The sequence below is a fragment of the Ranitomeya variabilis genome, chromosome 1 (assembly GCF_051348905.1).
Source record: "Ranitomeya variabilis isolate aRanVar5 chromosome 1, aRanVar5.hap1, whole genome shotgun sequence".
Classification (NCBI taxonomy): domain Eukaryota; kingdom Metazoa; phylum Chordata; class Amphibia; order Anura; family Dendrobatidae; genus Ranitomeya; species Ranitomeya variabilis.
In genome coordinates this window covers 924,479,186-924,495,172 of record NC_135232.1, presented here as the reverse complement: position 1 = coordinate 924,495,172, position 15,987 = coordinate 924,479,186, and the positions used below count along the sequence as shown (strand labels likewise).

At 43.0% G+C, this 15,987-nt stretch overlaps 1 protein-coding gene across 4 annotated transcripts in view; it reads right to left on the bottom strand.

The window, feature by feature from the left end:
- Positions 1 to 15,987, bottom strand: part of LOC143790285 (uncharacterized) — a 213,488-nt gene that overhangs the window by 77,107 nt on the left and 120,394 nt on the right. For all 4 annotated transcript variants that reach the window (XM_077279107.1, XM_077279106.1, XM_077279104.1 and 1 more), the window contains exon 3: positions 5,962 to 6,032. In XM_077279107.1, the coding sequence (XP_077135222.1) occupies positions 5,962 to 6,032 (71 nt within the window). The remainder of the gene's footprint in view (positions 1 to 5,961; positions 6,033 to 15,987) is intronic.

The window sequence follows — 15,987 nt, the reverse complement described above, 5'->3', positions numbered from 1 at the left end:
CACTATCATAAATTTATCCAAAAAATCGCGGAAAATATCATGCATAAAGGACTGGAAGACTGAAGGGGCATTAGAAAGACCAAAAGGCATCACCAAATACTCAAAGTGGCCCTCGGGCGTATTAAATGCGGTTTTCCACTCATCCCCCTGCCTGATCCGCACCAAATTATACGCCCCACGGAGATCAATCTTAGAGAACCACTTGGCCCCCTTTATGCGAGCAAACAAATCAGTCAGCAACGGCAATGGGTATTGATATTTAACCGTGATTTTATTCAAAAGCCGATAATCAATACATGGTCTCAAAGAGCCGTCTTTTTTTGACACAAAGAAAAAAACCGGCTCCTAAGGGAGATGACGATGGACGAATATGTCCCTTTTCCAAGGACTCCTTTATATATTCTCGCATAGCAGTATGTTCAGGCACAGACAGATTAAATAAACGACCCTTTGGGTATTTACTACCCGGAATTAAATCTATAGCACAATCGCACTCACGGTGCGGAGGTAGCGAACCCAGCTTGGGTTCTTCAAAGACGTCACGATAATCAGACAGGAACTCAGGGATTTCAGAGGGAATAGATGATGAAATGGACACCAAAGGTACGTCCCCATGAGTCCCCTTACATCCCCAGCTCAACACAGACATAGCTCTCCAGTCAAGGACTGGGTTGTGAGACTGCAGCCATGGCAATCCTAGCACCAAATCATCATGTAGATTATACAGCACCAGAAAACGAATAGTCTCCTGGTGATCCGGATTAATACACATAGTCACTTGTGTCCAGTATTGTGGTTTATTATTAGCCAATGGGGTGGAGTCAATCCCCTTCAGAGGAATAAGAGTCTCCAAAGGCTCTAAATCATACCCACAACGATTGGCAAAGGACCAATCCATAAGACTCAAAGCGGCGCCAGAGTCGATATAGGCGTCCGTAGTAATAGATGACAAAGAGCAAATCAGGGTCACAGACAAAATAAATTTAGACTGTAAAGTGCCAATGGGAACGGATTTATCAAGCTTTTTAGTACGCTTAGAGCATGCTGATATAACATGAGTAGAATCCCCACAATAGAAACACAACCCATTTTTCCGTCTAAAATTCTGCCGCTCGCTTCTGGACAGAATTCTATCACACTGCATGTTTTCTGGCGTCTTCTCAGTGGACACCGCCAGATGGTGCACTGGTTTGCGCTCCCGCAGACGCCTATCGATCTGAATGGCCATTGTCATGGACTCATTCAGACTTGCAGGCACAGGGAACCCCACCATAACATCCTTAATGGCATCAGAAAGACCCTCTCTGAAAGTAGCCGCCAAGGCACACTCATTCCACTGAGTAAGCACAGACCATTTACGGAATCTTTGGCAGTAAATTTCAGCTTCATCTTGCCCCTGCGATAGGGACATCAAAGTTTTTTCTGCCTGAAGTTCCAAATGAGGTTCCTCATAAAGCAAGCCCAAGGCCAGAAAAAACGCATCCACATTGCGCAACGCAGGATCCCCTGGTGCCAATGCAAAAGCCCAATCTTGAGGGTCGCCGCGGAGCAAGGAAATCACAATCCCAACCTGCTGTGCAGGGTCTCCAGCAGAACGAGATTTCAGGGACAAAAATAACTTACAATTATTTCTAAAATTCTGAAAGCTAGATCTATTCCCTGAGAAGAATTCCGGCAAAGGAATTCTCGGCTCTGATACCGGAGCATGAACAACAAAATCTTGCAAACTTTGTACTTTCGTGGCGAGATTATTCAAACCTGCAGTTACACTCTGTAGATCCATTATAGACAGGTGAACATAGAGCCATTCAAAGATTAGAAGGAGAGAGAAAAAAAAGAAAGACTGCAGCATAGACAGACTGGCAAGTGATCCAATTAAGAGCACACTAACTACTAGAGAAAAAAAAAAAAAAAAAAAAATTTTCAGCAGACTTCTTATTTCTCTCCTTTCTCAGCCAAGGATTTTAACCCTTTAGTGGGCCGGTCAAACTGTCATGATCTCCATGGCCAGAGAACTAGCATAAGCCTCAATAGGAACAAGCTCTTGGAAGATGTAACTGTACTGACCATGAACTAAACCTACCGCATCATCTAGAAGTAGCCAGGTAGCATGTCCTACTTTTTATCCCTATATGCCCAGCGCCGGCCGGAGAACTAAATAATGCTAGCAGAGGGAAATATAAGACCTGACTCACCTCTAGAGAAATGCCCAAAAAGGAGACAGAAGCCCCCCACATATATTGGCGGTGATATGAGATGAAACAACAAACGCAGCAGGAAAATAGTTTTAGCAAATTTGAGGTCCGCTTTCTAGATAGCAGAAGACAGAAAGCATACTTTCATGGTCAGTAGAAAACCCTAACAAAACACATCCAGAAATTACTTTAGGACTCTGGCATTAACTCATAATACCAGAGTGGCAATTCCTGATCAACAAGAGCTTTCCAGACACAGTAACGAAACTGCAGCTGTGAACTGGAACCAAAATACAAAAACAAAACATGGACGAATGTCCAACTTATCTAGTAGATGTCTGGGAGCAGGAACAAGCACAGAGAGGCTTCTGATAACATTGTTGACCGGCAAGCATCTAACAGAGAAGCCAGGTTATATAGCGACACCCAGATCTAATCAGAACAGGTGAACAGGGAAGATGATGTCACAAGTTCAATTCCACCAGTAGCCACCGGGGGAGCCCAGAATCCAAATTCACAACACACCCCGCCGCTCGTTCCCTCCCACAACTCCAAAGATACAAAAAGCACAATTAAAAACATTTCTTTAAAAACAAAATCACAGGACAGAAGAGTACATATGAATAATACAGCATGTATCGTTACATAAGGGAAAAGTTTTTATAATAATATCACATCTCACATTCGAAAACGCCGCTTTCCCACTGGGCATGCGCATAAGCAATCTTCAACAGGGTACTACTGCGCCACCTAGAGGAATATGGACATATCCACCCTATCGTTAAAGCCGAGTGGACCCATAGCATTACTGCGCAGGATCCACCTGGCCTCACACCTCAAGAGTAGAGTATCCAAATCCCCACCTTGGGTCGGCAGAGTAACCCTTTCCAACCCTGCAAAGGTAAGACAATCCGTAACACCACCATGTCTCTCTCTCAAATGGGTAATGAAACGTGGGACTCCTTTCCCTGATGACACAGATCTAACATGCTCTCGGAAACGTATATACAGCGGACGAATAGTTTTCCCAATATAGAAACGTTTGCAGGAACAAAAAATAACATAAACTACGTGGTCCGTTTTACAAGTGATCAGCTCATTAACTACATGTGACAATGCTCCAATCTGGAGAAACCGGCCCGTTAAATGCTGATGACAGCACGAGCAGTGGCCACACTTAAAGTTTCCCTTCGGGGACATTTTTTGTAGCCAATTAGTATTGGGATTATTCACTCGATTCCTGACTAATTTGTCTCGTAATCTGGCACTCCTCCTATTGGCTATTCGGGGACCTCTCGCCACTATTTCTACCAATTCCTTGTCCCTTTCCAAGAGGTGCCAGTTCTTTTTTATGGCTAATCTAATTTGTTGATCCATACTGCCATATTTAAAGCAGAAATTAAATCTCCTGCCCATCTCTTGTTTTCGACCTAGCGTTTGTTTGGCTGAATCTGTTACCCTCTCATTTTTAACTCTGTCCAAGGTTATTGACAACATGTCCTCTGGATATCCTCTATTTACAAACCTGCCCTTCATTTCGTTAGCCTGGCGGAGAAAGCTTTCCTCAGTATTATTAACCCTGCTGACCCTTAAAAACTGGCTATATGGGACTGCCCGTTTAGTATGCGTCGGATGGTAACTATTATAGTGCATTAAGGTATTAGCTGTTGTTGGCTTACGAAAAAGAGAGGTGCACACCTTACCCTCTCTAATCTCCACCAAAACATCTAAAAATTCAAGGCGCCTACCTCCAAATACCGACGTAAAGGTCATGTTTAGGTTGTTGGTCTGATTAAGATACCCCACAAAATTCTGAAACAATTCTTCAGAACCATCCCATATCACTACAATATCATCGACATATCTGCGGAAAAACTTAATATGTTGCAAAAAGACATTATCATCAGAATAAACGTATTTCTCTTCAAAATACCCCAGGAACAAATTCGCAAAAGTGCATGTTGCCGGGGTCCCCATCGCAGTACCCTCATGCTGCAAATACCAATCTTCCTGAAAAGTAAAGGCATTATGGGTTAACACGAAATCTAATCCTTCACAAATAAATTTGATACAGTTGTCACTTTTATCAGTAGTACCCAAAATGCCTTTACTTTTCGTAAAAGTAAAAGTTTACGTCGGTATTTGGAGGTAGGCGCCTTGAATTTTTAGATGTTTTGGTGGAGATTAGAGAGGGTAAGGTGTGCACCTCTCTTTTTCGTAAGCCAACAACAGCTAATACCTTAATGCACTATAATAGTTACCATCCGACGCATACTAAACGGGCAGTCCCATATAGCCAGTTTTTAAGGGTCAGCAGGGTTAATAATACTGAGGAAAGCTTTCTCCGCCAGGCTAACGAAATGAAGGGCAGGTTTGTAAATAGAGGATATCCAGAGGACATGTTGTCAATAACCTTGGACAGAGTTAAAAATGAGAGGGTAACAGATTCAGCCAAACAAACGCTAGGTCGAAAACAAGAGATGGGCAGGAGATTTAATTTCTGCTTTAAATATGGCAGTATGGATCAACAAATTAGATTAGCCATAAAAAAGAACTGGCACCTCTTGGAAAGGGACAAGGAATTGGTAGAAATAGTGGCGAGAGGTCCCCGAATAGCCAATAGGAGGAGTGCCAGATTACGAGACAAATTAGTCAGGAATCGAGTGAATAATCCCAATACTAATTGGCTACAAAAAATGTCCCCGAAGGGAAACTTTAAGTGTGGCCACTGCTCGTGCTGTCATCAGCATTTAACGGGCCGGTTTCTCCAGATTGGAGCATTGTCACATGTAGTTAATGAGCTGATCACTTGTAAAACGGACCACGTAGTTTATGTTATTTTTTGTTCCTGCAAACGTTTCTATATTGGGAAAACTATTCGTCCGCTGTATATACGTTTCCGAGAGCATGTTAGATCTGTGTCATCAGGGAAAGGAGTCCCACGTTTCATTACCCATTTGAGAGAGAGACATGGTGGTGTTACGGATTGTCTTACCTTTGCAGGGTTGGAAAGGGTTACTCTGCCGACCCAAGGTGGGGATTTGGATACTCTACTCTTGAGGTGTGAGGCCAGGTGGATCCTGCGCAGTAATGCTATGGGTCCACTCGGCTTTAACGATAGGGTGGATATGTCCATATTCCTCTAGGTGGCGCAGTAGTACCCTGTTGAAGATTGCTTATGCGCATGCCCAGTGGGAAAGCGGCGTTTTCGAATGTGAGATGTGATATTATTATAAAAACTTTTCCCTTATGTAGCGATACATGCTGTATTATTCATATGTACTCTTCTGTCCTGTGATTTTGTTTTTAAAGAAATGTTTTTAATTGTGCTTTTTGTATCTTTGGAGTTGTGGGAGGGAACGAGCGGCGGGGTGTGCCTGGCCGACGCACTATATCCGCTGTCAGTTCCCGAACACAATCTGACCCGTAGAAGCGCAGTGTTAGCGCAAAACGGCCGTAGTCCTCCCCCGCTCACACGAGCTTGCTCTCCCCCGGCCTTAACCACTTCTTCTGGATGTTTCGTTTACAATAAAGGATTTATTTTTTATTGAAGACTGGTGAGTGCCCGCACAATTTCTTTCTTGAAAAACGTTACATGAAATAAGGACTGCATTCCCGTGAAGGAGCACCCAAAGTCTGTATGATAGGCTGTAGCACGGAGTTCGCCTGCTACCTCCGCAAAAGAATAACCAGTTGATGTCAGATGGTGGGTTAGTGCCGCTGATGTACTTTCTCTTATTTACATATATATTATTTTGTGGCTTACCTGACCAAAATTGTCAGTACTCCTTGGGTTGGAACCTGAGTATATTAACAAATGGGTCAATTCGCAGTAACCTGTACAATATGAAATATACACATTAGCAGAAAGCACTATATTTCTACTAAAATATGCAATATCTCTTTACACTTTTAATCAGCAAAAAATTCATCCAATTAAATTATCATAAAGAAATTTATATGAGGAAATAATCCTGTCCCTACCCACAGCCGCTGTCACTGATCTCCACACTTAAGAGGTACAGATGAGCAAAAGCATTCACATGACCATGGTTAATAATCTATTAGGAACTTGAAGGGGTATTCCAATCTCCAAGATCCTATAACAATATGTAGTAGGTGTAAAAATACTACCTCCAATTAGAAATGTAGTGTAGTTCTTCTGATTCGCAATATTGCTTACCCCATGTGTAGCTTTTTAGGTATCCATGGTTACAACCACTAACAGCTAACTGTGACTATATGGGTGGTTGTAAGTGCGGCGCCCCAGGGTCCTGGTTGTCGCAGTGGTATTGCTTTCCTCTCGGGGAGAGTGATGCTACGCTTGGAGGCAAAGAAAAAAATTGCAGAACTCACTAGTTTCTTTTGTGTGTGGGATGAATCACGTCTACTTTACATCTACATAATTTTTTAAACATAATTTTTTTGTTAGGACTTTAGAAGGGTTAGAAAGGTTAAAAGTTGACTAGCAACATCTACAAAATTTAAAAAAACTTTTTTTAGGGACCATATTACAACTGAAGTGACTTTGGGGTGCCTATATAACAGGACATACCCAAAAGTGACACTATTCTAAAAACTGCGCCCCTCAAAGTCTTTAAAACCACATTCAAAAAGCATATTAACCCTTCACATGCTTCACAGGAATTAATGAAATGTGGAAGGAAAACATTAACATTTTTTTTTTTTTTTAATGGAAATGTTAATTTAGCCCTCAATTTTTTATTTTCACAAGGGTAAAAGGAGAAAATAGACAGCAAAATATGTTGTGCAATTTCTCCTCAGTAGGCATATACCCCACATGTGGAAGAAAATTACTGTTTGGGTGCACGGCAGGGCTCGGAAGGAAATGAGTGCCCATTTGACTTTTGGAGAGCAAAATTGGCTGGAATCATTAGCTGACGCCATGTCGTGCTTGGAGAGCCCCTGATGTGCCTATACAGTGGAAACTACACCACAAGTGACACCATTTTGGAAACTAGACCCCTCATGGAATGTATTTAGATGTTTGATGAGCACTTTGAACCCCAGGTGCTTCACAGAAGATTATAATGTTGAGCTGAGAAAATGAAAAATCATATTTTTCCCACAAACATTTTGTTTTAGCTCCAAATTTTGCATTTTCACATGGATAACAGGAGAAAATGCGCCATACAATTTCTTGTTCAGACTCTCCTGAGTACACCGATACCCCATGTGTGGTCAAAAACTACTTTGGAGGCACAGTGAAAAGCTCAGAAGGGAAGAAGCGCCATTCTGGAATGCAGATATTGCTGGAATGGTTTGAGGATGCCATGTTACATTGGCAAAGTCCCTTAAAAGTGACATCATTTTACAAACTACACCTCTCAATTAAGGCTGCCGTCACACTAGCAGTATTTGGTCAGTATTTTACATCAGTATTTGCAAGCCAAAACCAGGAGTGGGTGATAAGTGCAGAAGTGGTGCATATGTTTCTATTATACTTTTCCTCTAATTGTTCCACTCCTGGTTTTGGCTTACAAATACTGATGTAAAATACTGACCAAATACTGCCAGTGTGATGGCAGCCTAATTCATCTAGGGGTGTAGTTGTTACGGGAACTGCAACACAGTACTAGGATGGAAGGAGGAAAACTGACCCTGCACTGAGACTAGGCTGATACCCTACGATGGAGTGGGCGACCCATTCCTTGCGAATAGACCCACCGACGATCCTAGGATAATCTCAGCGAAGACCTATAGATAGGGGGAAGGAGGTCCCTGAAAGATCTAAGGACTGGGTATAAAAAACAGGTCACCTCCTAATGGGAAATATAGAGACGGCTGCTGAAACCAACTGAAAACAGAAACTAAAGATAGCAGAACCAGAGATCCCAGAACTGCACAATAACAAACACAGAAAGCTATCAAAGCACCTAGCCAGAACTCTAGCGGATTAACACTGTTTTCCAAGAAGGAATGGGAGGCAGGTGCTGGGTAATAAAGGGTGATACAATCACCTGACCTAAGACAACCCAGCACAAGGGGAAAAAGACCAGCAGCCAGAAAACCACAACATGATGGCGGATGGTAAAAAATAAAACAGATTCTAACAGTAGTGAGCATGATGACACCAAATGTGCCTTACAGAAATTTATACCATTGAGCGGTGAATATAAAATTATTACATTTTTACCACTAAAATGTTGTTATAGCCCCAAATTTGAAAATTTTACACTGTGTTCCAAATTATTATGAAAATTGGATTTAAGTGTCATAAAGATTTAATTGTTTTGTTTTTCAAATAAACTCGTGAATGGTATTGTGTCTCAGTGCTCAATGTATCACGGAAATCAATCTTAAACACATGTGATAATTAGTTTTCCAGGTGATTCTAATTAAAGGCAAACTACTTAAAAATTATGTTCCACATTATTAAGCAGGCCACAGGTTTCAAGCAATATGGGAAATAAAAAGGATCTCTCTGCTGCTGAAAAGTGTTAAATAGTGCAATGCCTTGGACAAGGTATGAAAACATTAGATATTTCACGAAAACTTAAGAGTGATCATCATACTGTGAAGAGATTTGTGACTGAAACAGAGAACATACAGAATTCATACAGATAAAGGCATAATGAGGAAGGTTTCTGCCAGACAAATTCATTGGATTAAGAGAGCTGCTGCCAAAATACCATTACAAAGCAGCAAACAGTTATTTGAAGCTGCTGGTGCCTCTAGAGTCCCTCGAACCTCAAGGTGTAGGATCCTTCAAAGGCTTGCTGTGGTGCATAAACCTACTATTTGGCCACCCCTAAACAGTGTTCACAAGCAGAAACGGTTACAGTTGGCCCAGATATACATGAAGACTAATTTTCAAACAGTGTTGTTTACTGATGAGTGTCGAGCAACCCTGGATGGTCCAGATGGATGGAGTAGTGAATGGTTGGTTAATGGCCACCATGTCCCAACAAGGCTGCGACGTCAGAAAGGAGGTGGAGGAGTCATGTTTTGGGCCGGAATCATAGAGAAACAGCTGGTAGGGCCCTTTAAGGTTCCGGAAGGTGTGAAAATGACCTCTGCAAAGTATATAGAGTTTCTGACTGTCAACTTTCTTCCATGGTATAAAAAGCAGAAACGTGTCATCAGGAGCAAAATCATCTTCATGCATGACAATGCACCATCTCATGCTGCAAAGAATACCTCTGAGTCATTGGCTGCTATGGGCATACAAGGAGAAACTCATGGTGTGGCCACCATCTTCCCCTGACCTCAAACCTATAGAGAACCTTTGGAGTATCATCAAGCAAAAGGTCTATGAGGGTGGGAGGCAGTTCACATCACTATTGCTTAAAAAAATTAATGTCCTTTATTCCATGTCGGGACAATACTTACAAAAGCAGGGGGAGAGGGGAAGTGAAGGAGGACAACAGCTGTTTTGCGCCTATCCCAGCACTTCTGCGGGTCCAAATATACACAGACGAACAATCACTTCCTTTTTATCAGGTGTGCATGTGGTATACGTCATGTTATAAATTTAATTAACAAAAAAACCACATTAGAACATTTTCTAAAAACAGACAAATCAGATCTGTCATTTAGCCCCATTGGGTCATTGACATTTGTTCTTATTATCCATTTTGCCTCTCTTTGCAGGAGGTATTTATTATGATTTCCACCTCTTTCTGGATAGTTAACCTGTTCAATGCCTGCAAACTGCAAGGCTTTTGGATCAGCATGAGGCTGGAGTCACACCAGAACATAATACGGACGAGTGCTATGCGATAAAAAAAAAATCGCATAGCACTTGGACCAGTATTCCTCTATGGGGCAGCTCCCATCATCGTTTTTTTCCTCGGCCGTTTTCAGTGTGCTGCGATTGTCACCGACACTTGGCCAAGTCTCGGCTCACTCGCACCCATATAAGTCTATGGGTGTGAGTGAGACAACGCACATCATTCGGATATCATCCAAGTGATGTGTGTTATACGCTGACCCTGGCAATGGAGGAGATGGAGAAATTAGTTTCTCCGCCTCCTCCGCAGCTGAGCTCCCATCCGCTCTGTGAGAGACGCTGCAGAGCAGGAGCCAAGGGTCATTAGTATATCGCATCCCATGCTCTCGCATTGGATGCAATACGCTAGTGTGACTTCAGCCTCATGCTGTTCCACTACATGTTTGATTAATCTACATGAACCTTTTTTCTTTAGTAAGATGGCTGCGCAGTTACAGCTATCGGATCACCTCTATATACACCAATAGATGCTACTGCGCAGGCACGGTGAGCGCCAATTTCAAATAGATTTTTTTTAACCCTTTCGCGACATGCGCCGTACATGTACTGCGCATGTCGGGTCCCCTGCTTTGATGTGCGCTCCGGCAGTGAGCGCACATCAAAGTCGCGACATGTCAGCTGTTTTGTACAGCTGACATGTGCGCGCAATAGCGGCGGGTGAAATCGCTATTCACCCGCCGCTATTAACCTGTTAAATGCCGCTGTCAAATGCAGACAGCGGCATTTAACAACCACATCCGGCCGGGCGGCCGGAAATGACGTCATCGCCGACCCCCGTCACATGATCGGGGGTCGGCGATGCATCAGGAAGGTAACCATAGAGGTCCTTGAGACCTCTATGGTTACTGATCGCCGGTAGCTGTGAGCGCCCCCCTGTGGTCGGCGCTCACAGCACACCTGCATTTCTGCTGCATAGCAGCGATCTGATGATCGCTGTTATGTAGCAGAGCCGATCGGGCTGTGCCTGCTTCTAGCCTCCCATGGAGGCTATTGAAGCATGGCAAAAGTGAAAAAAAAAAAGTTTTTAAAAATGTGAAAAAAATATTAAAAATATAAAAGTTTAAATCACCCCCCTTTCGCCCCATCCTAAATAAAACAATAAAAAAAAAAAAACCTACACATATTTGGAATCGCCGCGTTCAGAATCGCCCGATCTATCAATTAAAAAAAAGCATTAACCTGATCGCTAAACAGCGTAGCGAGAAAAAAATCCGAAACGCCAGAATTACGTTTTTTTGGTTGCCGCGACATTGCGTTAAAATGCAATAACGGGCGATCAAAAGAACACATCAACGCCGAAATGGTATCATTAAAAACATCAGCTCGGCACGCAAAAAATAAGCCCTCACCCGACCCCAGATCACGAAAATTGGAGACGCTACGGGTATCGGAAAATGGCACTTTTTTTTTTTTTTTAAGCAAAGTTTGGAATTTTTTTTCACCACTTGGATAAAAAATAACCTAGACATGTTAGGTGTCTATGAACTCGTAATGACCTAGAGAATCATAATGGCAGGTTAGTTTTAGCATTTAGTGAACCTAGCAAAAAAGCCAAACAAAAAACAAGTGTGGGATTGCACTTTTTTTGCAATTTCACCGCACTTGGAATTTTTTTCCCGTTTTCTAGTACACGACATGGTAAAACCAATGATGTTGTTCAAAAGTACAACTCGTCCCGCAAAAAATAAGCCCTCACATGGCCATATTGACGGAAAAATAAAAAAGTTATGGCTCTGGGAAGGAGGGGAGCGAAAAACGAAAACACAAAAACGAAAAAGGGCCGCGGCATGAAGGGGGGGTAACTTCAACCATATTAATTACAAACACAGTACATATGTGATTATGCTGTAGTGCAGGTGCCACGGCTGGTGCATGGCTGCAGAAGGTGATTTTTTTCAATATGTATATATAATATTCATTATGTAAACTAGGGGGCAGGTCACTGAGGGATCAGTGACCTGTAAGCAGTCTTCATTATGAATACCTAAGCAGAGGACCACATGAAGACTCCCTCACAGGCCGCCCCGGAGCACGAGCATATCATTAACTCAAAAATAAGGATTAGACAACAACCAAGACGGATTTCCTCAGCCAAGGTATCATTTTAATCAGTATAATGGCGCAGACCTGACACTATGTGTAGGTAACTGTGCATAATCCTGTTGACAGGTTCCCTTTAAACGTTGCCATAATATTGGGGACATGTTAATAAAACACAGAATTTCTCCCTACATTAACAATTGGTTGGACAAATCCTGTCCCAAAGGTAATTTCAAATGTAGAAGTTGCTCTTTTTGTGACTATCATTTAACAGGGAAACCTTTTGAGAATAGGTTCCGTCATGCATGAAGTCAGAGACTTCATAACATGTAGGCCTAAATTCATTGTATATGTCATCTTTTGCCCCTGTGGCTACTTTTATATAGGAAAAACGATCTGTCCTATTTTTATCAGCTTTAGGGAACTTACTCGTAACTAAAAAAGGTTCACATAGACAGTGGCGTATCTAGGGGGGGGGCAGCCGGGGCATATGCCCCGGGCGCAGCCGGCAGGGGGCGCAGTCGGGCCACCTACAGTCATGGCCAAAAGTATTGACACCCATGCAATACTGTCAGATAATACTCAGTTTCTTCCTGAAAATGATTGCAAACACAAATTATTTGGTATTATTATCTTCATTTCATTTGTCTTAAATGAAAAAACACAAAAAGAATTGTCCTAAAGCCAAATTGGATATAATTCCACACCAAACATAAAAAAGGGGGTGGACAAAAGTATTGGCGCTGTTTGAAAAATCATGTGATGCTTCTCTAATTTGTGTAATTAACAGCACCTGTAACTTACCTGTGGCACCTAACAGGTGTTGGCAATAACTAAATCATGCTTGCAGCCAGTTGACATGGATTAAAGTTGACTCAACCTCTGTCCTGTGTCCTTGTGTGTACCACATTGAGCATAGAGAAAAGAAAGAAGACCAAAGAACTGTCTGAGGACTTGAGAAACCAAATTGTGAGGAAGCATGAGCAATCTCAAGGCTACAAGTCCATCTCCAAAGACCTGAATGTTCCTGTGTCTACCGTGCGCAGTGTCATCAAGAAGTTTAAAGCCCATGGCACTGTGGCTAACCTCCCTAGATGTGGACGGAAAAGAAAAATTGACATGAGATTTCAATGCAAGATTGTGCGGATGTTGGATAAAGAACCTCGACTAACATCCAAACAAGTTCAAGCTGCCCTGCAGTCCGAGGGTGCAACAGTATCAACCTGTACTATCCGTCGGCGTCTGAATGAAAAGGGACTTTATGGTTGGAGACCCAGGAAGACTCCACTTCTTACCCCGAGACATAAAAAAGCCAGGCTGGAGTTTGCCAAAACGTACCTGAAAAAGCCTAAAATGTTTTGGAAGAATGTTCTCTGGTCAGATGAGACAAAAGAAGAGCTTTTTGGGCAAAGGCATCAACAAAGAGTTTACATGAGAAAAAAAGAGGCATTCAAAGAAAAGAACCCGGTCCCTACAGTCAAACATGGCGGAGGTTCCCTGATGTTTTGGGGTTGCTTTGCTGCCTCTGGCACTGGACTGCTTGACAGTGTGCATGGCATTATGAAGTCTGAAGACTGCCAACAAATTTTGCAGCATAATGTAGGGCCCAGTATGAGAAAGCTGGGTCTCCCTCAGAGGTCATGGGTCTTCCAGCAGGACAATTACCCAAAACACACTTCAAAAAGCACTAGAACATGGTTTGAGAGAAAGCACTCGAAACTTCTAAGGTGGCTAGCAATGAGTCCAGACCTGAATCCCATAGAGCACTTGTGGAGAGATCTAAAAATGGCAGTTTGGAGAAGGCACCCTTCAAATATCAGGGACCTGGAGCAGTTTGCCAAAGAAGAATAGTCTAAAATTCCAGCAGAGCATTGTAAGAAACTCATGGATGGTTACCGGAAGCGGCTGGTCGCAGTTATTTTGGCTAAAGGTTGTGCAACCAAGTATTAGGCTGAGGGTGCCAATACTTTTGTCTGGACCATTTTTGAAGTTTTGTGTGAAATGATCAATGTTTTGCTTTTTGCTTCATTCTCTTTTGTGTTTTTTCATTTAAGACAAATTAAATGAAGATAATAATACCAAAGAATTTGTGTTTGCAATCATTTTCAGGAAGAAACTGAGTATTATCTGACAGAATTGCAGGGGTGTCAATACTTTTGGCCATGACTGTAATTCGGCGGTCCGCAGTGTCTCCCCTGGCGGCTGCATTCTGCCGCCCCCGGTCTGGGAGTCAGCTGTTCTCTATGCTGACTGTCAAGCTGACAGCCGGCACAGAGAAGCTGCAGAGTGCCGGCTCCCAATGTGTGTAGAGGTGGAGGGGAGCCCCTGCAGAGTGGCTGCGGCGGGCAGGGAGAAATCCCTGCAGCTCCGCTGCCCAGCGATCTGTCTTCTTCCTGCTTCATCTTGCTTCCTCTCACACAGACGTGCCGCTGGATGACGTCTGTTGTGAATTCTGCTCTTGGGCTCCCTCCGGTGGTTGTAAATGGTAGCGCTGCTGTCTCTGAATCACAGCATTTATCAGGTGTTTTCACTTTTTGCAATTTGGACAGGGCTATTTAGTCTTGCTTCACCCTTTAGTCAGTGCCAGTTGTCCATTGTTCCTGGAGGATTCACATCCCTGCCTGGTCTCTTCTGCTTTGCAGTTCTTTTCAACAAAGATAAGTTCTGGCCTTGATTTTGCTGTCCACATGCTGTGGTCTTATTGTTCAGTTATTTTCCATGTTTTGTCTTGTCCAGCTTGGTCTGTATAAGGATTTGTTTAGCCAAGCTGGTATCTCTGGAGATGCAGATATACCCTCCATGTCTTTAGTTAGCTGTGGAGTTTTTGTATTTTCTGTGGTGGATATTTTCTAGTGTTTTAATACTGACCGCATAGTACTCTGTCCTGTCCTTTCTATTTAGCTAGAAGTGGCCTCCTTTGCTAAATTCTCATTTCAGTCTGTGTATGTTTTTTCCCTCTCCTCTCACAGTCAATATTTGTGGGGGGCTGCCTGTTCTTTGGGGATTTTCTCTGAGGCAAGATAGTTTTCCCTTTTCTATCTCTTGGGGTAATTAGTCCTCCGGCTGTGTCGAGATGTCTAGGGAGCGCTAGGTACATTCCACGGCTACTTCTAGTTGCGGTGTTAGGTTCAGGGTCTGCGGTCAGTACAGGTACCACCTTCTCCAGAGTATGTCCCATGCTGCTCTTAGGCCACCAGATCATAACAGTACAACTGGCCAACAATGAGTTAACCGCATCTCAGAAGAAGGGAAGGAAAGTGCTGAGCCATTTTTTTTTCCTGTAGTCTGTTGTGTTTTTTTTTTCTCTTCCTTCTTTGCCTCTGGGTGGCTCAGGAGTTCGGCGCTGGTATGGATGTTCAGGGATTGGCTTCTCGTGTGGATCAACTTGCTGCTAGAGTACAGGGTATTTCCGATTATATCGTTCAGACTCCAGTTTTAGAGCCTAGAATTCCAACTCCTGATTTGCTTTTTGGGGATAGGTCCAAATTTCTGAGCTTTAAAAATAACTGTAAACTGTTTTTTTCTCTGAAACCCCGTTCCTCTGGTGATCCCATCCAGCAGGTTAAAATTATTATATCTCTGCTGCGTGGTGACCCCCAGGATTGGGCATTTGCCCTGGAACCTGGGAATCCGGCGTTGCTTAATGTAGACACCTTTTTTCAGGCGCTTGGGTTATTGTATGGCGAACCTAATTCAGTGGATCATGCTGAGAAGAACTTGTTGGCCCTGTCTCAGGGTCAAGAATCGGCAGAATCATATTGCCAGAAGTTTAGAAAATGGTCTGTACTGACTAAATGGAATGAGGATGCCTTGGCGGCAATCTTCAGAAAGGGTCTTTCTGAATCCGTTAAAGATGTTATGGTGGGGTTCCCCACGCCTGCTGGTCTGAGTGATTCTATGTCTCTGGCCATTCAGATTGATCGGCGCTTGCGCGAGCGCAGAGTTGTGCACACTATGGCATTGTCTTCCGAGCACAGTCCTGAGCCTATGCAGTGTGAT